General features: G+C 40.5%; 1 protein-coding gene across 1 annotated transcript in view; it reads right to left on the reverse strand.

The window, feature by feature from the left end:
- LOC311045892 (la-related protein 4B-like) overlaps window positions 1-23,782 on the reverse strand; it is a 46,492-nt gene extending 22,710 nt beyond the window's left edge. The window contains exons 1-4 of the mRNA XM_084057962.1: window positions 23,216-23,782; window positions 17,755-17,886; window positions 1,698-1,851; window positions 81-257 (exon numbers count right to left, since the gene is read on the reverse strand). Coding sequence (XP_083914088.1) covers window positions 81-257; window positions 1,698-1,851; window positions 17,755-17,835 — 412 coding nt within the window. The 5' untranslated portion in view covers window positions 17,836-17,886; window positions 23,216-23,782. The remainder of the gene's footprint in view (window positions 1-80; window positions 258-1,697; window positions 1,852-17,754; window positions 17,887-23,215) is intronic.
- Window positions 23,783-26,146: the final 2,364 nt, after the last annotated feature.

Raw genomic sequence — 26,146 nt, forward strand, 5'->3', positions numbered from 1 at the left:
AAATTAGTTGCAGAAATGCAAACAATCCTTAAAACACACCCGACTATACAGGATCTACACTTGCAACTCTACCGACCCACCTGTGTGTGGGGGGTCGTGCCCAGTTTCAGGGTACTCTGTGTAGGCTGGTTCAGAGCACTCCAGTGTGACGGAGGCCATGGGTGCGGTGTCCGCCAGCATCACTGGCACCGGGGGAGGCTCATCAGGGTGGGCTAGTAGAGGCTCCTTATAAGCCTTGTCTTCACTAGCTTCATAGCCTGGACAGAAAATCAAATGGGGAAATAAAAGCATCACATCACCGTTTCATCTCTGTTTTTATGGACAATTTCATCCCGTTGCTAGGAGACGAGCCAAAACGCTTTTGGACACAACCAGTCTGCCATCGGTTGGTTAATATAGTCTTGTAGTTAGCTAGCGTTGGCCAACTATGTTATCTATCATGATGTTAGCTATAGACTGGATAGGGTTGTGTAGTAGTGAGAAGACCACAAGATAGTGAGATACTTTCTCCCAGTATTGATTTTGCTCATCATAATAACCACTGGGCATTACACTGTAGCTAGCCATTTGTTTATTATTAATTGTGTATACAGGAAACGGAACGGAAGTTCATATGAGTTGGAATGTTCACCGTTATTATATACTGCGCAGGTAGCACTAATTAGCAAGGCAGCTACTTGGGAATCTGGGCCCCAAAACAACATATCATTACGCAATTATAATAAGAACATTCATCATGGCTTCTTTCAAGGCATCCCAGTGCCATTTGGGTTCACATATTAAAAGGAAATACCTGTTTTTTTTAGGTAAATTTGGCAAAATAATAAAACTCTTAATTTAGCTAGTTGATTTAACTTTTTAATTAATAGGTGGTGGAGGCCCCAGTGCTGAATCAGTACAAAGGAAATGCTGACTAAATGGTTAAAGCTATCCCTTGGTTGAACTGGGTCCATACATATAAAGCCTGTTTATGAGACACAGATTAGACATAATCCAGTATGAGGTAGGCATTTCAAAAGCCAATCTTGGATGGCACCCAAATTACATTGACTAATACACAGGGTATAAAGTAGTTGAAGGCTAAAGATATCAGTTTTTAAAAATACCCATGTACGTGTGCACAGGGCCTGAGTCAAACACAGGCTAATCAATAATTTCTGTTTCACCCCCATATCTTTGTTAAGCCTGTCTGTGAGAAAAGCTATACTTGGCTGGCTCTTTATCACATTAAAATGAGTGATTATGCTCATTTGTGTAGAAGGGAGTGGGGCTGTGGGAGGAATATTCATGGCTCATACTAAATTGAGTATGAATGATTTAAGACATTTTTTAAGTGTGACGAGGAAAAAGACAAGAAAGTACTGGAGTGGGTTGCTGACCAAAGGAGGGTTGCATGTTCAAATCTCCAGCCTATCTGGGTGGGGAGAATTCAAGTCGCCCCATCCATTTTATTGCCCAATGGTTTTTGCTGAGTCCCAGAGGCTGAATGATTGGAAATTACTACCAGTCAAACACAGGTAAAGTGGTCAATTTAGTCTATTTCTCTGCTCTTAGGCCTTTCGACAAGTAAACAGTCATCAATTAGACACTGATCCTTGTACCATGGGATATTTAGATGGTAAATTATAGCTAGTTGAAGACAAAATAAAAAAAAGATTGTGCTGGAGATTGGGAGGTTGAGGGAGGTACCGTCTGACCTTCAGGGCCAGGGTCGGCGGAGCTCTCAGAGCCTTCCTTCCATGTGTGGAGGGCAGCGGGTGTGGTGTCAGTGTTCCCACTGCGGTCCAGGCTAAACATGTGGTTGGCCCATGCTTTCGCATTGGGGTTCAGGTCCGAAACCTTAGCGGATTCCTGGGAAGACAAAACAAAGGGGATGGTAAATAAAGGAGGACTTTTAAATTGGGTGTGGTGTTTTCTTATATCCAGTATCCAGAGTACCCAACAATGGCTGCAAAAGCTCAATATGTTTAAATAATATTCACTTTTTCAATGCTCTAATCCAGAGTGAGGTTAAATGAGACACACAGTACATTTAGTGGTGGTGTAAGCAATTCAGATTCGAGACATGTCTGGGGATTCATAATTAACTGACAACATTGATTCTGTTTCGACTGTATAATTGATTCATAAACCCATTAAGACCCGAGGCTAAACACGCCTTCTAAATCCTAACAGTTTTCTGAAAAACGATTTTATTCAAAAAAAGAATAATAATGTTGCTATATATAGCAGCATCTAAAATGTGACACAGATGTTGTCCCCAACTGAAAGTTATAAAGACGTATAGGTTACAACAAGTCTAAATGGGTTAAGTGGTCCAGTCACATTGGCACATCAGTTATATAAACACAAGATAACCATCACGTACATTTCCCCTTGCCAGCGAGCTGCCCATGCTGTGGGTAACACCAGTGATTAGGTACAAATTCACTCTAGCATGTTTCCCATTAAAAACCATGAAGCGTCATCTGCATACTGTTCCACTCGTTTCACAAAAGACGTCACAGGGGACACAAATTGAAGCACCGATTCATTATTTAGGCAAGAACACAACGTGAACAGTTTGGTTCAGACATGAACACGGCAAAGGTCAAATTCACACAAAAAAATACAAATCTATCTATAAATGCATGGATTTTCTGTCTGTTTTATAACTCAAGCACCATCTGACCGATCGACTTCAAAACTTGGCGTGTGTATCACCGAGGACCAGCGGGTGTGTTGTGACCAGTGGAAATTTGGTCGGACCAGCGCTTGTCCAGAACCGAAAATCCAAAGATCTCACTTTCATGGAGATCCCTGATGCCACCAATGTGACATCATAGGCTGACCTCCATTTACTATGACAACGGGTACAGTAGGAATTGCATAAGCAGAGGGGCATGCGTTCAACAGGCATCGCCCAAGTGATAAAAAATATGCATAAATACACTGCAACAACAATGCTCGACAATAACAAATGCTACGCCAACTGAGAAGACAGATATAGTACTGTATTGATTATATCAAATCATTTCAGTAAATGTTAAACTAAGACGGTACCTATTCTTCAGGTATCCGTTTACACAGGAGAGTGCCACCCTTATAATTTCATATCTTTGTAGTTGATATACATGTCCAAATGTAATGTCTCTTTCTGATAACTAATCAGACGGTTTAGATGACTAATTGGTTTCCATGATAACCAGAAGTAAGGCGGCAGGTGGGACTTTACTGAACACGTCACGGCAGGTAAAGTGCCAGACATTATAATGGCCTGGGGTTATAATATTAATGCATGGAGGTGCTAATGGAAGTTCCGATGCAGCCAGGGAGCGATGGATATGCCTGGCCCCAACTGGGGACTGTAGGATGGAGACTGGACCTCATTCATCGCTTCTAATTGAAGTTTGGCAAGGGGGCTAGGCAACTCAATATTTTTTTAAGTGTCGTTGATGGCTGGAACCGAGTGATTTACTATTGTCTCTGCCACTGTTGACTACATCAGTAATTTGGCTTTCTGCTGACTATGACAGTTTATAGTTTGTTCGATGGCGCCGTTAAGACTGTGATCATATTCTTGTTAGTTCTATATTTTCTTATTTGATTTGTCTGTCAGGTATCGGTGTGTCTGTGCACTATGCAAATACGCCTGTGCCAGTAGTATGGAGATGATTGGCTTTCCAACAAATATGAAAGAGAGAAACATTGGCAGGGAATAATTATGGTTGTGTTGATTTCATTTGAAATCTCCTGCCTCAGAGCTTTCAAATAAATATTTATTGACAATTGTCAACAGCCAAGAATGGACAGCAAGGGCTGACAGGGACCGACTTATAGTGTGAGCACTCAAGTCGGGCTTAATGATCAGACCATACAGTGTCAAGTGTGTGAACACAAATCGTGCGCTTTGACTTGAGTACTAGTAAAAAATTACATTTCTAAAACCATGCAGCGTATGCCCAGTTTTAGTGGTGGAGATGGCATCAATAACATTTGCAATTTTAGAATGAAATTATCTACAAGCTTATTGACTGATCACAGGTGTGGAAGAACACTTGTGTGTACAGAGATAGTACTCTCGAAGAAAACTCTGGAATGATCATAGAGCGCAACAGTTACCACAACTTTAGACATGTTGAGACCATTGGAGATGATTAAGTCTAAAGTGTGCCCCGTGTTGTGGGTGGGCTCCGTCACATGCTGAATCAGCCCATATTTATCAAGAACACAGCAAAGTTCTTTGTCCTGGGGGGGGGTTTATCAATCAAAGTCAATACAAATTACAGACAGACAATAGTTCAGCAAAGCAAAAACAAATATGCAGTATTCCAGTGGCCTTTAGATATTTAGGAACACAGCTCGAGAAGAACAATCAATTGAAGACACATATTCAAAAGAGGTCAAATTTCCATAAGTTGGAAAGTTGAATTGGAGGTCATCTTTAAACAAAACAGAAACTCCACATTTGGTCTTATGCTCTCCAACTTCACTCATAAAACTGAAGTTGGGAGTTGTTGCTTCAATAAAAACAACATTAGGGGTGGGACGATATATCGCGATACTTTCTCCCGCGATAAATAATCGATATACTGCCGGAAAAAAACGATATTAAAAAATAAATAAAAAAAATAAGGTTTGTGATACGTTGTTTTTCCTACTCTGTATTTGTGTAATGATGATTTTGAACTGTTTGGTGCTATTTTATGTGTTCATGAATTGAATACAAGGACTATCGTGATATATCGTTGGTGAATTTTCATGCAATATATCGATATTTTCATATATCGTGATATATCGTTGGTGAAATTTCTTGCAATAGATATCAAATATTGTGATATCGCAATATATCAAATATAGTCGAATATCGTGATATATATTGTTATCGTGGGCCTAATATCGTGATATATATCGTATTGTGAGGTACGGGAAGTACAGGAATCCTCAGTACAGGAATCCTCAGCAAGTTAATTATGTGACAAAATAACAGTTTGGTATGAATAAAATAAAAAATCTGTAACCTGGCTTTCCTCTGCCGTTAATGGTGGTGTTGTGTTAATCAAGCGTCTGGTTGCAGTGTCGTCACCTCAGCTTAACTAATCCAGAGTAACAGCACTGCTTGCCCCTCCCATAGGTTAACAGAACTCAGGTTAGTCCTACCTCTTGAGGAGAACCTCATCTAAAACCAAGTCATAGCGTATGAAAACAAATCCAGAACCCGTGGAATACGCTACAGGAGACATGGCACGTAGTTCTTGTAGCCACAAGCACAAGTTTACAATGTGGCATCTTAGGTTTCTCAGCAACATGAGACGGAACAGAACATTTGAAGTCAATCTTCTCACATTCATGACCCAGAGAATCAGTCATAAACATTGATGTCATTTCTGTCACTAATCATTCTTACTGCTTCGTAATTGGACAGAGCACTACGCAGCAAGCATCAAACAATGACGTGACGACAAGCCAGCTCAAAAGTGGCAGCCCTGGTCTATAATAATAACCTCGGTTTCTGGACATACTCACAGGATCAAAGCCAATGCTGTGCCAGTCCCTCAGGCAGGTCTCACAGGCCAGCAGACTGTAGCTCAGAGCTGTGGTTAGAGCCAGGGTTTCCTCAAAGTCCTGAGGCAAACCCCGCCCGGCGTTCACAGTGGGGGGCGGAGGGACAAGGCTCCAGTGTATCCAGTCCATGTTCCACAAGGTAATGTCAAGACATTCACAAATGGATTACTCTTGCGAGTGTTCACAGCCGACTGTATGTGCTTCAACCAATAACAGCGCTTGAATCCATGATGCGCACCGGCAAAAAAAACATCTGTGCGCGTGCTCGCACAAACACACACACACACACACACACACACACACACACACACACACTAGATGCAGTCTAACCACACACAGGAATGAGATAAACACATACATGTATACACACACATGCAAATTTTGCACAATCTCCTTTCATGAAAACGTAATCCATGATTTGCATGTACCTGTAGACACACACGAACACACACATGACAATCTGTGCCACACTTGCAGAAAACTAACTAGCCTTTCATGCTGTGCCCTAACCCTGCTCCAATCATCACAACACAGTGCTGTACACGGACACGGACGCATACACAAACAAGCTCCACACGCCGACAACAAGCCGCTCTCTCCCATGTACCGAGTCCCAGTAGATTATGTGCGCTTCAAGCCGTACCCCGTCTCATTCTACACCCCCACCCCCGTCACCCAAACACTTTCTCCAGGTCCTGGATGTCACCGGTAGCTCCAGGCTACTGTGGAGTCAGGCGGTCGCTCCACTCTGTCTCTCGCCTGTCAAACTCACTCTGGTCGCCAGGCGAGATGTAGGCGACAGGTCACCGTGGAGCCGAGTCTACAAATCAGTGGAGATGATTTTTTTTTCCGGGGGGGTGGGGGGGGGGCTACTGACGTGGCACAAGACCATTGGTTGTCACGCTGGGAGGAAGTCTCACTGCTTTGTTTAGCGCCGTTGGCCGTCTGATGAGTCATTCAAGTTTGGTGAATTCAGCCTTCCTTTTCAAGCATCGATTTCAATGGGAACGTTGTACTGGCAGGCGGCATGTTAAATTTGCGAGGCAAGGAGCTTTGAGCGGTCCGATGGAGAGAGGGACGGGAGGGGCAGATACAGATGAAAGGGGTGAGAGAAATGGAAGAGACAGGCAGGCAGAGAGGGGGAGAAAAGACAGAGGCATGCAGACAAAGACAGAGAGAAGGCAAGAGGGGAGGATATTTAGAGAAACAATGACAAAGTGTTAGACAGACAGAAACAGACATACAGAGAGAGAGAGAGACATCCATACAGTTCAGACCTCTCGTGTGTATGTGCTGTGTTCAGCACATACACACGCAGTTCCTCTGAGTCATTCTCTGGTGAAGCGCAGAGCTCCATCAACACTTCAGTGACAACACCTGCGCTCTGCTGTAAATGTGAAGAGAGGCTTGCTGCTCCCGTCGTGTGTGTGTGTGTGTGTGTGTGTGTGTGTGTGTGTGTGTGTGTGTGTGTGTGTGTGTGTGTGTGTGTGTGTGTGTGTGTGTGAGAGAGAAAAAGAGAGGAACAAAGAACGGCAGAGAAAGAGAGGCAGCAAGCAGAGAGAGAAATCGAAACTGGGAAATATAAAGAGAGGGAGTGTGTGAAGGAGAGGACGACAGAAGATGCCCGATACATGAGGAGGAGATGAGGAGAGGAGATGAGGAGACAGGCTTCTCCTGCCCGTTTCCTGACTCATATTTCACCAGCGCTGCACCATCAGCCCAGCACACACAAACTAGGACACACACCTACAGTAGACACAAACAGCGGGTACACAGTGACTTACACACTACATACTAAATATGCTAATAAGCCGACAAACACAAGCCGCTTCACCAAGACACAACCTTACCACACATAACAGCCTGCACACACCAAGGCCAAATCACATAAACGCACAGAAACCCAGACGTGATGTTTGTGTATGCGTATGTATGCGCACATACAGGACCAACAGTTCGCCGTGTTCTAACACCCAATCATTCGCTTGCGTCCGACCTGGCTGCCATGGAAACCGTAGCTGACATTACGGGCTGCACGGCATCACACACACACACACACACACACACACACACACACACAGGTTTACTTGACCTTTCAGAACCCCCTCCCATCCACCGAGGAAGCACAACATTCATACGTTCCCTGGGTCTGTGATAGAGAGATTGGTAATTTGGCAGCGGACAAGAGAATATGATTCATCATCACAGACAAGTTAAGACGTGTCACAAGAAGGACAGACAGTGAATTGGCCCCCTGTCTAGGCCTGTCACAATTATTACATAATCGTCTAATCGCAATGATTTGAGATAATGGCAATTATTTTTGCATAATCGTTTCCATGTTGAAAGATTTTCACATATTTTCAAATATTGAAAAAAGCTGAAATAGCAGATCTCCAAGCTTACAACGCGAAGCTTGTAGATCAGCTATTTATGCTTTTGTTTTTACATGTATAAAAATGTGCAAATATGTCAATAATTTTTTTGTATATTTAAGTTATTTGTCATATTTGCCCTGTGCAATTTTTGATTAAGAAGCCTAAAAGGCTTCATATGTTCCAATGTTCAATGCCACACAATAATTAAAATCGTTAATCACAATTATTTCAGGGACAATTAATAGTCAACTTAAATGTGTAATCTTGACAGCCCCACCCCTGTCCTAGAGACAACCCCGGGGAAGGGGGGGGGGGCAGCAGAGGCAGACAGGAGGAGGACGGACAGTGGCGAGAGAAGTAGATGAAAGAAAGAGTGAGAGAAGGGGATGGAAATGGACAGAAGGAGACAGGGTGTATCCTTGTAACAGGCAGGAGAGGACAGCATGGGTAGACGGACGGTGGGGTGTGTGTTTGGGGACAGGCTAGAGGGTGGAGAGGGAGAAAAGAGGTACAAAAAGAGAACCCGAAGAGTAAAGAATAAGAGACAAAGAGACATGAGGGTTCGAGGGTTCGAGAGAAAGAGACAGGGAGTCTTGCTCGGAGTGCGGGCTGGGAGGTTAACCGGTGACCCCAATTGACATTAAATATTTCAAAAACATAACGCATATATCCATTTGAAAGAAAATGCATGGAGGCACTTCCTTGGCCTATTGGCAACATGCACAAGTAGTTGTGCTGATCAAAGTGGTTTGCACGATTAGCCTCAGACAAACAAACAGAGTTGACCATGATGTAAAAACATAGGCATAAATCTATCCATCACGAATAATTCTTTACTTTTGCCTCGATTATGATTCATGAACAATTAGGATTTTTTATAGTGAAAATTGCGGATCTACAAGCTCACACTGCGCCGCAACAATTCCTTATCTTGTAGATTTTTACAATTTTCATACTCCATACTGTACAACAAATAATACAGGGTTAACCCATTAAGACCTGGAACGCATCTGTGTCACTTTTGATTTGAGCTAAAAAGCATTATTTTACACTTTGGCCATTCAAAAATCGTGAAAATGTGTGCAAATCTTAGAATATATATTGTTTAAAGCGAACATTTTTAACTCAAATCTTTGCTTCTGGGGGTCCCTGGAACAAAACATTTTTTGAGATGGGATTCGGCGGCCAAAATATAATTTTGGGGGTCCTTGACATGAAAAGGTTTGAGCACCACTGATTATAGAAACATACGTATTTTTCAGAATACTGTTGGGATTTAGAAGACATTTGTAGAATCGGCTTCAGGTCTTAATGGGTTAAGAGGTTAATCAGACTGGTCAATTTAGTACATTATCAAAAGTCTATAAAAAATGTTCTGTGATGAATCACATTCTCTAGTCTGAAAAATAGTCTGAAAAATATGGGTTTAGATATATTTACGGTTAACTGCCCTATTCATCTGTTCCTCCTCTGCCTATCCTCCGTCCACTCATCTGTGTTCACTCTGCTCTCTCTTTTGGTCCATTATTCTGAATGCCCTCTCTGTTCATCTCAGCACACTTCTATCTGCAGGCTGCTCTGATGTCATCAAGGGGTGAAGGAGCTCAAATCAAATACTAATCTATTGTTTTATCTGCTTTTTTTTCCACTTTCACACGCCTCAAGAGGTGGCAGTATGATTAATTTAGCAATGTGTTGTTGTCAGACTAGTAGGGCTGAAACTCATTTTTATTTAAATTTCCAAAACATTGAGCTGAAAAAACATGGGCAGCTAATCATTTGGAGGATGTGTTTTACTGCTGTATTCCACAAGAGGGCACAATCAGATGAAATAATTAGTTAATGCAAAATATGCAAGCTAAATATAATGCTTCTCGTATAGTAATAATTAGCATTAGCCATGTTAATATAATAATCTTCACTGGCCAGTGGCATAAAATTGTCATATTGTCCCATGCCTAGTACTACACAGTCACTCACAGAGTTTGCATATTACTTTGTGCTCGTTTTCAATGTAAAGTCCAAAAACCAAAGTGTTCACAAAAGGTCCCCGGTTTTATGCAGTGGCGACCTTTCTTTAAAGATTTGTTTTTGGGCTTTTATGCCTTTATGGATAGGACAGTAGGCTGACAGGAAATGGGGAGTGACACGCAGCAAAGGCCTCAGGACTCGAACCCGCGGCACACTGTCAGGCTACACTTAGCCTAGGTGCCGGCCGAGTGGTGACCTTTCTAGCATGAAGATCATTAAACTCGCTTTGCGGAAACAAAATAGTCAACTGTTTTTGTCTCTGCTACAAGCTGTAAATATTAGAAAATACTCACTGGATCATAAGAGCACAAACATATTGTTGCTGTCGGGCAGAAACCTTGTATCTCCAGATTTTTAATGCCCTACTTCATCATACAAGAGTGTCACACAAAAGTAATGAAAATAGCATATCTACAAGCTCAGAACGCGTCACCATGAGTTGTGAGATTGTAGATCAGCTATTCTCACTATTTTAATACGTTTTTAAAATAATAATAAAAAAACGGTTTTGGACATATAAGGTTTCCACCCGACAGTGACGATATATAAATATACATTTACAGACAAAGGGCTGACTTTACTTCTGCCTCATTCTTGCTGTATGGTCACCATATATTATATGCCGGAAAAGAGGAAAAGCTGTGTTTTTATACAAATTCAATTGGATTATAAATGTTAGGCAGAATATTTTTTTCTTTTCTTGACATTATTAATGCCACTTTGGAACTTAAATTTAAGATTCTTTATAATTAAAGAGTTTACTTAATGTACTGAAATTACACTGCATTTGGCATTTCCGTTTTGGCATTTCTCTGCCGACATAAATCTTTCTCTCGCAAAATGTTGACACCTCACAACATGTGTACCAACAGTACACTCCGACGTGTGAACACCTGCAAGAGGGACTGATAACAAGTTCACCACCACCTTCCTACAGACCTACACCAGTGAAAGGAAGCTAGGACAAGACACTTTGGTCTCTTAAACTCTTTCCTGTATATCAGCCGTCGCTTATAAGATTTCACACATGGCTAAAAATAGTTTGTGTGTTAATGTGTGATCCATCCGTAGACATATGTGGCAGGCATATGGTGTCGTGCGGGGTGGTAAGCAACAGAATACAGGATGAGGAGAAAGAGGTCGGACTAGCTCTGGGTTATCATGGCAGGCGTATGCATCAAGCTGTAAGCCATTAGGATGTAGAGTTTGCCTGGCATTCTGGACCATGACATGAAAAGGTCACCTTATGTCTAGTCTCAAATGTGGCACTTTGGAGGAAACGAGATCAAGCAAAGTATCTGAGAAACAAGAGTACCAATAAACAAACTGATTACTAATTTATGCTAGAGGGAGCAAAACCTGGATAACTGAGGTCCTTAATCTGCAGTCTTAGCTTATACTTTGAATATATGACTGAAGTCAAATGAATCTGTCCTCCAAACTCACCACTGGTGCTTTTGATATTCAGCCTATTAACTATGAAACACTGGGCATTTCCCCAGCACTCAAGCCTGCTTAGAACTTAGAACGGACCTACTGAACACCCCCCCCACACACATACACACACACACAATCTCGTCTCCAATCTTGTGCATGTAAACGACGCTGGGGAAAAACGCTGGCTCTTTCCACTTCCTAATGTCGGAGCTGTGAGGGAAACATGGTTATTTTTCCCCTCTTCCCACTGCTCCTATAATTCCACATTATTTCCTATTGGAAGGCGTGCACACCTGTGAAGAGTACGACCCTACCCCGCACTACAGTTGGGCCTCCACACACGTTGTAATCATCATTAAGGTGAGAAAAAAAAAGGTGAGAAAAAAAAAGGAAATATAAAAGCACTAGCTACTTTTACTTTCTCTGACTCTTCCTTCTACTCTCACCAAGTTACTACGGGTAAGCACAGATACCATTTGTTTTTCTCTAAAACATTTTTTTTTAAATACCAAGAAATGTGGTCCTATGTTTATTATTCTAGCCTGCACTAGAGCCATAACCAAATACACACAACGCAAATTCAAATGAATGCTCCCTGAGCCCTGCTACCTAAACTAAAAACACTGTTTTTTTTCCCCATTCTTACATGCATATACACAGCCACGCCCTCGAGGACAGTGGAGTGGGCTTGGTGCAGAGACGATAACACGACCACCACATATAGGCCTCTCTCAAGCACCTTGGCAATGGGTTTCATGTGCTGCTGTCAATCAAAAGTCTGCAGTGCTCTGCAGAGCGGCCACACATCAAGCATGCTCGGACCAGTGTTGCCAAGTCTTCTTATTATAAGCGACTTTGGGCTTACTTTTCATTTAAGTCGCTTGTAAATATATTGGTAATTGCAGGTTTTTGGGCTTGTTTTTAAAGTGTTGTTTATTTGTGCATTTTGTTGCTTAAGTGTTGTTGATTATTTGGGTTTTCTTCCTGATGTTTAATCAGTGGTTATGAAACATTTTCATGTAAAAAAAAATCAAATTAATATGTATTTGGCCACAGACCCCCATTTGAATTTTCTGAATATTTTGTGCAAGGGATTTGTTTTGTTAAAAAAAAAAAAAGTTTATTCCAAATATTTCAAGATCTTTGGAAAATAGCAGATCTACAAGCTCACAACAATATCGGCCATTTTCACATAGTCGATGTATAAGGGTTCAAGTGGTAAAACAGAATTGGATGATATATTAACTCATTTTTTAACACGTAGACTCTGCCGCTCGTTTCTCTCGCAAAATCTGGCAACACTGGCTCTGTAGAATCTGGCAACACTGGCTCTGTCAGTGCACTGAGGAGACCGTAGGGATGGCATGCTGGATTACGCAGGGAGAGGCAGCACTCACTCAAACTTGAACACAGTGCTTCCTACACACAGTTGCATGCGAGTGTGGCCAACCAAAAACAAATGCTTCAAAACTCAATTCAACTTTTAGTTTCTTCAATTGCTAATCATTCAAAATAAGCATACTGGCATGAATGCACCACTGTCGTTTAATTCTAAATGCCATTTGCAGTTTAAAATGATATAGATGTTAGTGCAAGAAAACATGACACCATCATAACCCACAATCTTTGTGATTATTGTCCTCACAAAAGTGAAAGTGTGTCTGTGATGTGCAAGAGTGTGAGCATCATGAGCCTGTGTTCCAAATAATCTAAACTCATCTAGTTCTCATCATGTAGTTATATAGTCACAAACTCGTATTAATACTTTATTGGTTAAATATATATACACACAACGGACAGAGGTAATAAAACACTTTCACTTTAAAGTTACAAAACTAGCTAAAATAACAAATATAATATCTACAAGCTCACTACGCGTCTTGAGCTTGTAGGTCGGCTATTTTAGCTATTCTTGAGTGACACTATTGTATGACAAACTAGGGCATAAGGGGGGAAAAATGTAATATGAAGATACAAAGTTTCTGCCCTAAAGCAATGTAAATGTAATCTATTTTGAAATATGAAAATCTATATTGGAGATTGCCACTTAAAAAAAGATGTAACTCATCCCTATATTGAATACTGTAACAGCTGTAATGTGATTACTGAACATTACTGAACTTGTCATAAAAAAGTTTAAAATCTCACATGCCACAACAATGTCCTACCATTCTATCCTGCTGTTATCACTGTATTTGGCTTTATAATTGAAATAAGAGCAGGTAACAGTGTTCTTGGATTGGCCTACTTCTCATTTCACTCTGCAGTTCAGATCAAAAGAAAACTCATCTTTAACCCATTAAGACCTGGAATGCATCTGTGTCATTTTTTGATTTGAGCTAAAAAAGCATTATTTTACACTTTGGCTATGCAAAAATAGCAGATATACAAGCTCATAGCACGGCACCGAGTCTTCAGGTCTTAATGGGTTAACAACAGAATGGACACCTTTGGCAAGTAAGTTCCACACCTTCAACTGCTGATTTTATCTGCTGATATCGGCCTATTGGCAGGTGTCGGTCTATGTTTTCCGATATGTTCCGTTATCAAAAACCTTTTTAATTTAGAAAAGACACTTTGGAGTGACAAACAATGTTTGTTAATTGCGTATTTTGTACAGCATTGTTACTCTCTGTACTGTCTGCACTGCAGCCAGTGAGCAGAGACGGCGGGACGGATTCTCAGACTAGAGCGGTGATTTCATGGTAAGTTGCCAACTAGGTTGTGAAAAGTTAATAAAAAGTGCCCTCGTCATTTTCCCCGTTTCAATGCAGCTCTAATGGTCCCTGACAACCGTCATGTCACTCACGCTCATCACATCTGTTTGCTATGTTAGCAAGGTAGCTGCCAGCTTGCTCAGTGAAATGACAATGCATCAAATTTAAAGGTAAACATCAGAGCATCTTTCTGCAGCTTGGGCTCAAGAGTCTGTTGAATGCTTATTTCATGCTACGCAATGCTAGCTAACCACATGTAGATATGTGCTGAGTGTAAGCTGATGTGTGAGCATCTTAGTCCCTTCTAATAATAACGCTATGTTATAACATTAGTAGAAACGTAAATTTGTTATCCTAATTTATACTCTAATACAACTGTGACACTTGCCATAAAGAACAGATCCACAAGGTAGCATTAGCTAGTAGATCTGTTCTTTTTGGCAAGAGACACCATGCAATAGAGTATAAATTAAGCATGTCTGTGTATCATTACATGCATTCATTCACACCAAACTGTTTTGTTCAGGACTCCCTGTGTGTAATAGAACATGCAATAACAACTAGTTTGGTTCCAGCTCATTTTCATAGGCAATATATAGTTTCACAAATGGATGAAATGGAAAAAGTAATGTGTGGGACTACTTAACCAAGATACTGTACCATCTGTTACAGCCATCTGTAATTGTAATATATGTGCAGACTCTGTCAGGCAGGCCTCAAACAGAAAAATACACCAGGTCAAAATACACATTTTTACATTGCTTAAAGTGATGAAACTCACCATGAAACAGTTAAAAACATGTACAATCTCACAACAATGTCCTTTCCTATCCTGCTGGCATAATGGCGTTTGCCTTAATGGCTTTATCACTGAAATAAGGGCAAGTAACTTAATGCTATGCCTTGGTGTTCTTGGATTAAAGTAAACTACTTCTGCTTTCACTCTGCTGTTCAGATCAAATGAAAACCTGTCATCTCCACCCAAAAAATGACACATGTGACAAGCAAGTTCCACATCTACTAGTGAAATTTTACTTTATGTGTTCAGCAGTAGGTCTCAACTCCAGACCTGAGGAGACAGATTATTGATAGTTTTCCATTTGAACAGTTACTGTTTTACCTGGTGATTAGGTTTATATTAGTCCCCGACAAGACAGCTGGAACGACAACTAACAGTACTCCGAGTTGATAACCATTACTTTTACGGCTGCCTGTCATGTTGCCTTCAAAAGCAAATTGAATATGAGTGCAGTTACTACGTTAAGCGACAGGATATTAATTACGCTTAAATGAGGGTGAAGGTTCAAATTAATTCAGTGCTAAATTTTAAACCCAACTGTCAACTCACAGGCACACGATGACGCTGAAAACACAAGTGCTGGCGCGCACATCAACAAGTTCAACGACTCACATTTAGATTAAATGTCAATCAGTGACGTTTCCAGGATGATTCCGTCAGACATGTGATCATTTCTAACTCAAGTTAGAAAGCACAAGAAAAGCTACAATATTATAGGGTAAAGTAGACCAAGTCTCCTCTTGCAACACTTGCGTCTTGGTTTAAAGCTCCAACACTAGGTTCTGTGCTTGTGCTGCAGAAGTAGGGGTGTGCCGATATATCGTCCCGCGATATATCGCGATACGTTTTCGTGACGATATGTATCGTTTTGGAAAAAAAAATATCGTTTTTGATTTTTTTTTTTTTTTTTTTTTTTTTTTTTTTTACAATCATAATAATCAGGCATGCAAACGTCCCCGAAGTGAAAAGAGTGACAACATGTTTTTTTTTCGGGTCAGGTGTCATACTATTTGGATTCAAAACGGCTATTGTAGCTGAAAAGATACAAGTTTGCATGTCTGAATAATGCAAAAACAGAATTATTTGTTTGCATTTTCTTTTTTTCTCCTCCATATATTTTCATAATAAAAAATGTGCGTATCGTATCGTATCGAAATCGTATCGAAGTTGTGAGTCAAATATCGTATCGTATCGTTTCGTGAAGTTAGTGTATCGGCACACCCCTATGCAGAAGACATTTAAAAAGGCTCATTCTGCTTAAGGAAACTAATATGATGAATGTGAAGAATGAGGCATTCGCTGCCAGTTCAACTCACAGATTCCATTTAGGACACTGAAACAGCAGCACATGAATGAATGGCCTTCACAATTTGAGGCGCGTATCGTGACCTGAACCTCCAAGTAAATGATAGGCCTGGCTGATAAACTCATCGAGGAGAACCGTTACAGCTAAATGAAAGTGACAATTGAAACTAATACGACAACAATGGTAAAGAGTACCACAGGAGTACCACTGGAGGTATTCTCGCAAGCCCATCTCACAGGCTCAGTGTGGGAGACAGACAACATGCCATTATGTCCGAACAGCCACCCCAGCATTAGAGTGGGAGGAGTACTAATAAGGTAAGGAAGCAGGCGACATACAGTTTTAAAGGGCTTAGTTCTGCGTGAAGGTAATTCTATGTTTACAAAGCAACAACAGAGGCATTATCGCAGATAATGGTGCCGTTTTTCCTTGCATTTCTTAAGGGAGCAACACCTCCCTGACCTGAGCAATATTAACCATCCTACACTCTATCCAATACTGACTACATTGGCTTAAAGCGGATCAACAGTATGGGACTTCTTGCGGAGGCGTTTAAGTGCAATAAGTAAGGTTGCTGTGATGTCAGGTTTTTTAAGTTCCACTTTTTACAGTTACTGTAGAAAAGTCTACTAAAGAACATACAGATCAAAAAGAAAACGCGTATATTTCAAAATATAGATGCATGCATTGCATACCTTTTATAAAAAATATATGAAATGGTTAATCTGCAGATATAGCAGGTGTACCATCTACAGATGTTGGATTTTGGCATTTGTAGATGCGACACCAACACACTAGTTAAGCAACAAAATGTATATTCTGACTTTCATGTGATTTCCTGTGGGGTTCAAGACAAGCTTGTGTCATTCATGCATGAGCCTGTTTAGCCTGCAAGTGATTTAAATAAAGCGAAATTGCAGTGTTTTGGATATAGAACACAAACAGGATACAATAGACTTGGCGTATACGCTCAAAGCTGTGTTGGTTTATAAACAGATTTTTGACATAGTCGTTATGTTGGGATGCTTTCTTTTAAATTCAATTTATTTTAAATTTCTATTCTTTTTTTACTTCTTCATTCACCAAAAACGAACAAAAATCCTCCATGTATTGGCAAGGCTTTGCAGGTTAGTAATTGATAGAAAGTGATTTTGGGGGTGAAGTATTCCTTGAAGGTTGTTCTACTGCTGCTCTCGGCGTAATAACAGTTAATCTTGACAAGAGCTTCAGCTAAATGCCCCATATTTAAATGTGCAGATACACTGTGCAAGCGTATGGTGTGCCTACCAAATAGAAGTTCCCTATTGCCTCTTGTACTTGCTACACCTGTAGTTGAGGAAGAATGTTCATGTCCAGAATGTCAGCTTGCTTTACTGTTAGGTCACACTGTAACAATAAGTGCCCTCAACCTAAAATGTTCAGATAACAAGAGAGAGACTGTGTGTGTGTGTGTGTGTGTGTGTGTGTGTGTGTGTGTGTGTGTGTGTGTGTGTGTGTGTGTGTGTGTGTGTGTGTGTGTGTGTGTGTGTGTGTGTGTCCTACCAAATGTGAGTTCTCTTTTGCCTCTTGAACTTGCTGCACCTGTGGTTCAGCTACAACTTTCGTGTCCTGGTCAGAAGTCATGAGCCGTCTGCTTCTTGGCTCCTCAGGGAGAAGTCTGTGTCACCGATGAAGCTACAGGGGGAAGGAAGGGACAAACAATACAGATGTAAGGAACAGTACTATTCAGAAAAACAATATAGGGTGATATGTAAATGGAGCAAAGCGCCAACTGCCAGTGGATCCCAATCGGTGTGCCGTGACACACGTCTCTTATTTTAACATGTACTGTATTCATATTTTGTGCACACAGAATTCCAAATACAGAGGCAAATTCTATTATATAACCTAAAATAAATATTTAACCACTTTCAATCTGTTGTCCCAATTTTGTTATAGGTAAAACATTTGTTTTTGCTTTATCTATTTATTCACACAATTTCCAAAAATAGCATAAATTGCTCATCTTCAAGCCTGTAGATTAGCTATGTTCGCTAAAAAAAAATTAAGTATGAAATGGCATTCAGAGCTTAATTGCTTACTCTTTATATTTAGTAAATAAAAATAAAAAGTTTAGAGATATGAAGAAAATGAAACACCTGCCAGTGGCAAGCAGATTCCGTCTTTGGCTGGCGTGTCAAGAAATTAGGAGCCTTCCTGCAGTTTTATTTTCATACAAGAAATAACTTCTATTGTCTGCTTGGAGTGCAGCCTAGAGCGCTATTTTTTAAGCGGTGCAGCCAATTATATACGTTAGATGTGTGTTGGCACACGCATGTGTGTATGCGTGTGCATCTTTAGCATGCGATAACTGTTGTGCTTTCTTACACGACCAGTGAAATGTAAATTAAAGCAATCTCTCAACAGAGAGAGCAGCTCTATCACTGACAACTGTTGACACACACACACACACACACACACACACACACACACACACACACACACACACTATTTGTTTATTCATCTAATCATTTTCATATTTATGTGCTTCAAAGCGGCTTTTAGTGTTTGAAGATGCAATAAGCATCTTCGCTGAGCACGCACCGATACATTGCGGTGAGCAAATCACCCACCGAAGAATGTATCAAGCAGCAGCAATATTATGTATTTTTTGTAAGTGATTGTTGTATCGATAAAAAAACTACAGTCAGTTTTACAAGTCACATAAAATGGGGAAAGTAGCCTTGAAATGCATTGCATGATGGGGCTTTATTCTGGGCATTTAAAATATGGACTCCTCCTCCTCCTGCCTCAGCCTCCCTCTTCCATCTATCTCTTCAATGAGACATAGGCATCAAGCAGGAGTCGAGGACCCTGTAATACTGTGCTTATTTTTCTCAATTTGACAGACCATTTGTTTAATATAATTCACAATTTCTAAATTAGTTTAAAGTAAATTATTCAATTGTAACCTAAATAATATTATTATACGTTTCTGTAGGAAATGGTAGTAAGGCTATGCTTCTGTGCAAACAAAGAATAAACATATTAGAATGAATAAACAGCAGGCCTCTGTAGAAACATTATGATACGAGGATGAACGTTGGGCTGCAACCACTGGTGTAGTGGAGGGTATTACTGTATGTCGTTACATTGGTGTTGCATATCGTTGCTGTCCGACAGGAACCAGCCAACTCCCATTTTTCCGCTTTTGCATTTTTTTCCATAAATCAATGCAATTGAACACCCTTTACGTCTGTGTGTTGGTAAAAAAATATTGAACCAATGAAAAGTATTAAAATGTGCTTCTGACAAAACCAGCTAACTCCAGCAAAGGGGGGTGGAGATAGCTGGCTCCACCCCCTTTTGACCTCCAACCTCATTGTGAGCTTGGAGGTCCATTTAGCTGTTCTTATCAAAGATGAACAAAACCTCCTAACTCCATTTTTGTTTTGTTTTTTTAATTTCCTGAAAAATTTACATTTTGGAGTTAGCTGGTTCCTGCCGGACAGCAGATATATACTGTAGCTAGCTACTCACAACTCACTTCTGCACAATAATAAAGTTGAGTATTGGTCATAAATACATATTCTTTCAATAGGCTACATTATCCTGATTATTTGAATCTGAATCAATACTCAATTGTCGCAGCTGAGCATCCTCCTGTGTCCTGTCTCATAATTGCGTATAATTATATAATATATATAGTAATACACATAGTAATAGTAAGAGTTATTTTTAAATATATTTTATTTATCTACTAGCCACTTTGGCAAGTAAGCCAAAAAAGTTCCTTCCGTTTCCCCTGACCAGTGGTTTAAGCTACAGTATGAGAAGGAAGGAGACAGACAATCAAGTGGGACAAAGAATAAGACAAATTGCTTAAAGTGCCATTATGCACCCTCTACTGATAAACAAGGGCAATCATGATAATCTCATGATAACAAGCTGAGGCCTTTCAAAACAAGGCAGCTCCCCCTCCCTCCCCTGTGGCACTTTCCCCTGGCTCCCCATCCCTTGTCGATCAAAAAACTGTCACATGCATGCACCCAACACACTGACAGTCAAAGTGAGATAAACTGGCAGGCTGTTTCATGTCAAGGCAGTTAGTTTAAAAGTATTTAGCTATTACTTTTTGCACAGACCCAACTCGTTGTTTCAGCCATTCAGTCAATTACCGTTGCTGAAAAATACAATACTGTGTAGCAGCACAAAGCATGGGTATGTGGGAGCAGGTGAGTTGCCTTTACAAAGGCAAGCAAGGGGGGTGCCAATTTTAACATTATACAACATTTAAAAATTAGGAACGAAGGAGAAAACAACCAACATGTCCATAAGGGTCGGCAGCATTTGTTTCAAAGTTCTCCATGTGTTGATACAATAGAAGGTTTAATTACCTGATTATGTCTGTTAACACTAGAAGAAAACAGACTTTCATCCTGACATGACTGGTCAGCAAGTTACAGTTTGCATTCCACACACTTGCTGTATGAGACAATGACCATTTACTTATATCAGACATCAGATAAATCAATTGGTAAATTATTGACCATAATCACTCTCGACATAACATCAGCAGTAAGACAGATGCTGAATCCAACAAAACATCATTGATTTGAAAGTGTGAAAAGTCCTTTTTTTCTTTGCGATTAGGAGCCATTTGTAAAGGAGTGGTAATCCCCCCCAACAATCGAATGCCTGTCTTTGACGCAGGCCCTCGCTGTGTTTGCATACAAAGCAGAAAAAGAATGGCATGGCTGTAAAGCGACCTTTGATCCACATAGTCATTCCCATAGACAGCATGTGAGTGTGTCAGGCCATGTGTGATGAATAGCGGCTCAACACTGATGCTTTCCATCAAACTACACAGTCAAATCCTCAGTGTTCATTTAACTCTGAGAGTGTACAAATGAAACCAAATGGACCTGTTAAGGGTCCATTTGTAGACTCAGAGTATTAAATGAACACTCAGGATTTACTGTGCAAGTTATCACCGTCACACACCAAGTGACAAACTGCCATTTCACTTTTACAAACGGGAGACTCTTTAAAGACATTTGTTTGCCAATAGCTTCAGACCCTCAAACATAACTTTCCTTCTGCTTTTGTATGGTTCTTCTAGCAAATACCCAATTCACTGTAGGACAGCAAACAGCACCACAGCTGGCTGAAGTCTTTTACATGACATTTAATTACGGAGCTACTACTGTACATTTGTAGGCTCCAAGTCTCTACTTTTTTTTTTTTTTTTTACACAATAGGCATTCAAAAGCCAGCCAAGTCTGCTTCCGCATTACAATTTAGTCAAAAACCACAAACCCAAGTCATTGAGCATGTCATTTGTTGTGCATATGTAATTTCTGCAGTACTCAGTGGACAACTGCACATTCTTTTCCACCAGGTAAATAACTGCATTCACATGGGACTACCAGGTTTACATTATTCAGATTAAACGCATCACCTATGCGTCACCAGGACGGCAGTTTGGACTAGGCCTTTACACAACACAAAACTTTTCTGTTGAGCATTTTCTTAAATAGCTCCTGCAATGCCATTTAATTCAATCAAAACACACAACACAAGTCACTGAGCATGTTTTCTTCACCAGATACAGTTAGTCTGTCATACAGACCAGACAGGGCCTTCTTCAAAGCACAAAGTTAACTCTGCTGAGTCCTCTTTCCCTAGTAGACACACAAACTTGTTCCACCCTCTTAACCAGAAGAGGTGATTTATATCTCTATTCTGTTGTTCCAAAATAACCCAGAGGTTCCACCCCACCAGTGAAGAATGCAGTAGTAGGCCGGTGACAGCTTATTTTTGGCTAGTGGGTTACCACCAGAGCCATGGGGAGGGGAGGGGGGTTAGCCAGCATCTCGCCAAGTCCTTCTGAAGAGTTGCCTTTAATAGATCTGTACATTATACAGCTGCAATGGGTTAAGTTAGGTCAGATAACTATTTAACGGGGTGCAACCTGCACCTACAGACGCAATGCAGGCCTATTTAGTAGCTGACACAGGCCACAAACACTGCGGTGCACACATGCCATGCCCATGGCAAGAGCCATGCATTGCGAGATTCCGTGCTGGGCTAAACGTTGATCGCGATGTTGAAATGTGAAAACAAACCCTTCCCAAGGCATGATTTCCAACAAAAAACTGACACAAGCAGACAGCTACGGTTTAAAGATTGAGTAAGTAAAAACAAGGCGCTCCACTAAAAAGTTGACTCACGCTGGAAAGTAGCAGTCCGTTTCTATCTGCCTTGCAGCGGGCCAACAGCAGCATCCAGTGAAAGATGGCGACCTCAGGTGTTGTACCGAGTTTTGTAACCCCATCAGTAACTGTTTCCACGCAAGTTAAATAGCCAATTTTTTATATTTAGGGGCAAACACATTTTGACGGGGAGAAAATCTATCCACAAAAAATAAATCTACTTTTTTTTTAATGAAAATGATGTATTCCAGCCGGGGAAAAAACATGATTAAACCGATTTCAACAGGAATACAAATGTCGGCGTAACATCCCTCCCCCTTCGGTTTGAATCAGGCTAGCGTTAGCTTGGTCGGGCTTAACCAAGCTTGTTTATTAAACAGCACAATCATCTATGCTCATGCATTGTGTTCCACTAAACCTCTAGGTCAGTGGTTCTCAAAGTGGAACCCCCTCAAGGACCCCCAGGGGTCCTTGAGGGGGTTCCAGGGGGTCCCCAGCCAAATTAATAGTTAGGAACCAAATTGACCCCTTATGGGTCTGTAACTCTGAGTGTAACATAACGGGTCCATTTGGTTCCATCTCTACACTCTCAGAGTTATATTAACTCTGATCTGATGATGATGATGATGATGATGATACTACAGTGTAGATTGGGACCCGCAAGAAATGGAAATGGTTGAGTCCCTGGCAGATCTTTTCAAATGGGGGGTCCGTGTGGGCTAATGTGTGTCTATTTTGGGGGTCCTTGACGGGAAAAAGTTTGAGAACCACTGCTCTGGGTGATGGATGCTGGTCCTCTCGTCACTCACCTGTCAACTCTCCCCTGCACGGCAATGCAAAGACAAGTTTTACTGCTGTTGTTGCTGGAAACTGCAGGCCTTCAGATGTGGCTTCCACACGAAATAATACGCAGGGAGTTAGCTTGCTGGCTAGCAGGTTAGCACGCCAACTGTCAACAACCCGGAGTTTAACGCACGGACTTAACGCATAAACACTGTCGAATGCCCTGAAAACTAGACGCTGCAACGACAGAACGACGCCCCAAAATATACTGTTTCTATGTGGGCTCCCCCAACTAGAAGTACAAGCTGGTTAACTAATGAGCTAGCTTGGATGTTAGCTAGGTTAGCTAACTGGCTTGGATGTTAGCTAGGTTAGCTAGCTAGCTCGCTGGTCAACTTTATCCAGTCGTGGACTCGGGGATGATATAAATCAAACCTGGGCTATTTTGATCATTCAAGCCAAACCGGAATAATTCCCAAGCTCGGCGAAAAACCCACGGACTTGGCGGAACAACACAACAAGCGTAAAAAGTCACGAAACTCGCGTAAAATCTACGTTTTTCGCCGTTTTACTGAGATCAGTTGCAACGATGAAACAGACGTTCGCTGGAGAAGCGAAAGCGGGGTTTGGGGATGATAGAGTCTATATCCCATGGCCCAAGAGGGACAGTCGAGCTGTGGTTGGCTAGGGCTGTTGCCACGGAGCCGGCCAGCCAATCATCAGAGCAGGGCCGTTCCTCTGAGTTATGGGATCCCAATGCCAAAAGATTATCGCTCAAATGTGTGGTGATCTATTTGTAGAGATAGTCAGAGCACGGCAACGACACTGTGTGTTGCACTGTTGACAATATTTTTCTATTATAATAATAATTATTATTATTATTATTGTTATAATTATGTATTTGTATTTCTTTCTTAAAATAGCAACAAGATCTATGAAATTGTAGATTTGTCTTATTACGATCAGTGGTGTAAAGTAACTATAAGTACATTTACTCAAGTACTGTACGTACTTAAGTACACTTTTGAGGATTTTTTACTTTACTGGAGTGTTTCCAATTTCTGATGTTTTTACTTCTACTCCACTACATCTCAGAAGATTTGGATTATTATTAGAAAACATGCATTAACCATTTCAGCCCTATTCATATTTGCTAGGCTATTTGAAAATAGCCGATCTAGAAGCTCACAACAGAGATTGTGAGCTTGTAGATCAGCTATTCTCAAAGCATTTTTATAAATTTGGAAACTTGTGAAATGGGCTAATCTGCAAAATGAGTACTTTTACTTTCAGCACTTAAGTATATTTTAATGTGGATACTTTGGTACTTTTATTTTATCAAGTACATTTTGAATACCAGACTTATATTTGTATTTCTACGTTGTGGTATTAGTACTTTTACTTAATTACAAAATGTGAGTACTTCTTCCACACCACTGATTACGATTTAAGTGGTTAAATAGTTTGATGTCTGGATTTAAAGTGTAACCACTGGATTTGAACACAACATGGGAAACCAAACATCTTCCACTCATCCAAAGAGCTGAGCTACTCTGCTTTATTCACCGCCCTTTGACCTTGCTCCACCACCTGCCTCACCCATAGTTATACAGTATTTATGGCCTCACCTCAGCTGGGTTCAAATCAGGTGAATGGTGATACTGGTTATTCTGGGTAGCTTCCTAAAGCTTTTTGGAACTTGTATAATCAATTACATTGTAATGTGGGTCTGTTTCTGTCCAGTGTTTACAAACAGACCTAGCAACTACAATTAAAATGCGTATTTACCTGGCACAGTGTCAGATTTTGTCTCAAAAGCTGAACTCAATCAGCAACTAGAAAATAATTAAAACATGTCTCCAGTGGCATGTGTTGTTTTTGTTTACTTTTGGGACCATGTCTGCAAAATCTGTTTTTAATCAAAGTAGGCCTATAATAGTTAGCAAACACATTTCATTGTATTGCAAAAGATTTAGAACAAAACTGTAGAAGAATAGATATATACAATGGAATGAATGGGCAGACTATTTATTTAAAATCTGTGTATGTTAAAATCAGGGTTTGAGTAAGAAGGGGTCTGAGGAGCTGCTACAAAACCTGTAAAGCCAGTCATTTTGGTCATAAACAAGAAGTTGAAGGGTATAAATTGTGGTCTGATAATGATGTGTGCATGTTCAAATCATGTATACTTTAAGACCATTTTCCCAATTCTTTCTTTTTCTTTTTACATTTATAATAATACCAATTTAACATTGAGTTGCCCACCCACTCTTCCTTATTTTAATCACAAATATTGCATTGTTCAATGTAATGATTCATTTTAATTAAATTAATTAAGTTAACGAGATAAATAGGCTAGCAGTGGTTCTCAACCTTTCCAGGGGGCGACCCCCCAAAATAATCATATTTGAACTGGGGACCCCCCACCCTGACAAGCACTTGGAATTGTAGGAGTTGAGGAATTACATTAGTTTGACTCGGTTCCACAGATAAATATTGTGAAAATAGCCGATCTACAAGCTCAGCTCTTTTGAACATTTTTGCCTCTTTCTTATATTATTTGACAATTTGGCCAATATTTGATACATTCTAATAGTATAGTTTGTTGATTACTTTAGATGCAGTACGCTAATGGTATTTTTTTCATTTAGTTTCTTTTCTTTTTTTTTAGGTATTAGTTATTAAAAGTCCTTAAATTGTCACTTCACTGTCCCACCCAAAAACATGTGGGGACCCCCAGGTTGAGAACCACTGGGCTAGCTAGAGGAAACATGTTTTCCAAAATAACTTTGTTCTGTGGTAGGCTAGTCATTTAATCCTGGCTCTGGACCTGGGTTGGCAGGCGAAACTTGAGACCGCCCCCAAAGCCCACCTCAATGCAAAAAGCTCACAACGCTGGTCAAAATTGATGGTTATGTCTTGAATGTTGCAAAGTTTACCACAACAATGACACTCAG

The sequence above is a fragment of the Gymnoscopelus microlampas genome, assembly GCF_963454915.1.
Source record: "Gymnoscopelus microlampas genome assembly, chromosome: 5".
In the NCBI taxonomy this organism is placed as follows: domain Eukaryota; kingdom Metazoa; phylum Chordata; class Actinopteri; order Myctophiformes; family Myctophidae; genus Gymnoscopelus; species Gymnoscopelus microlampas.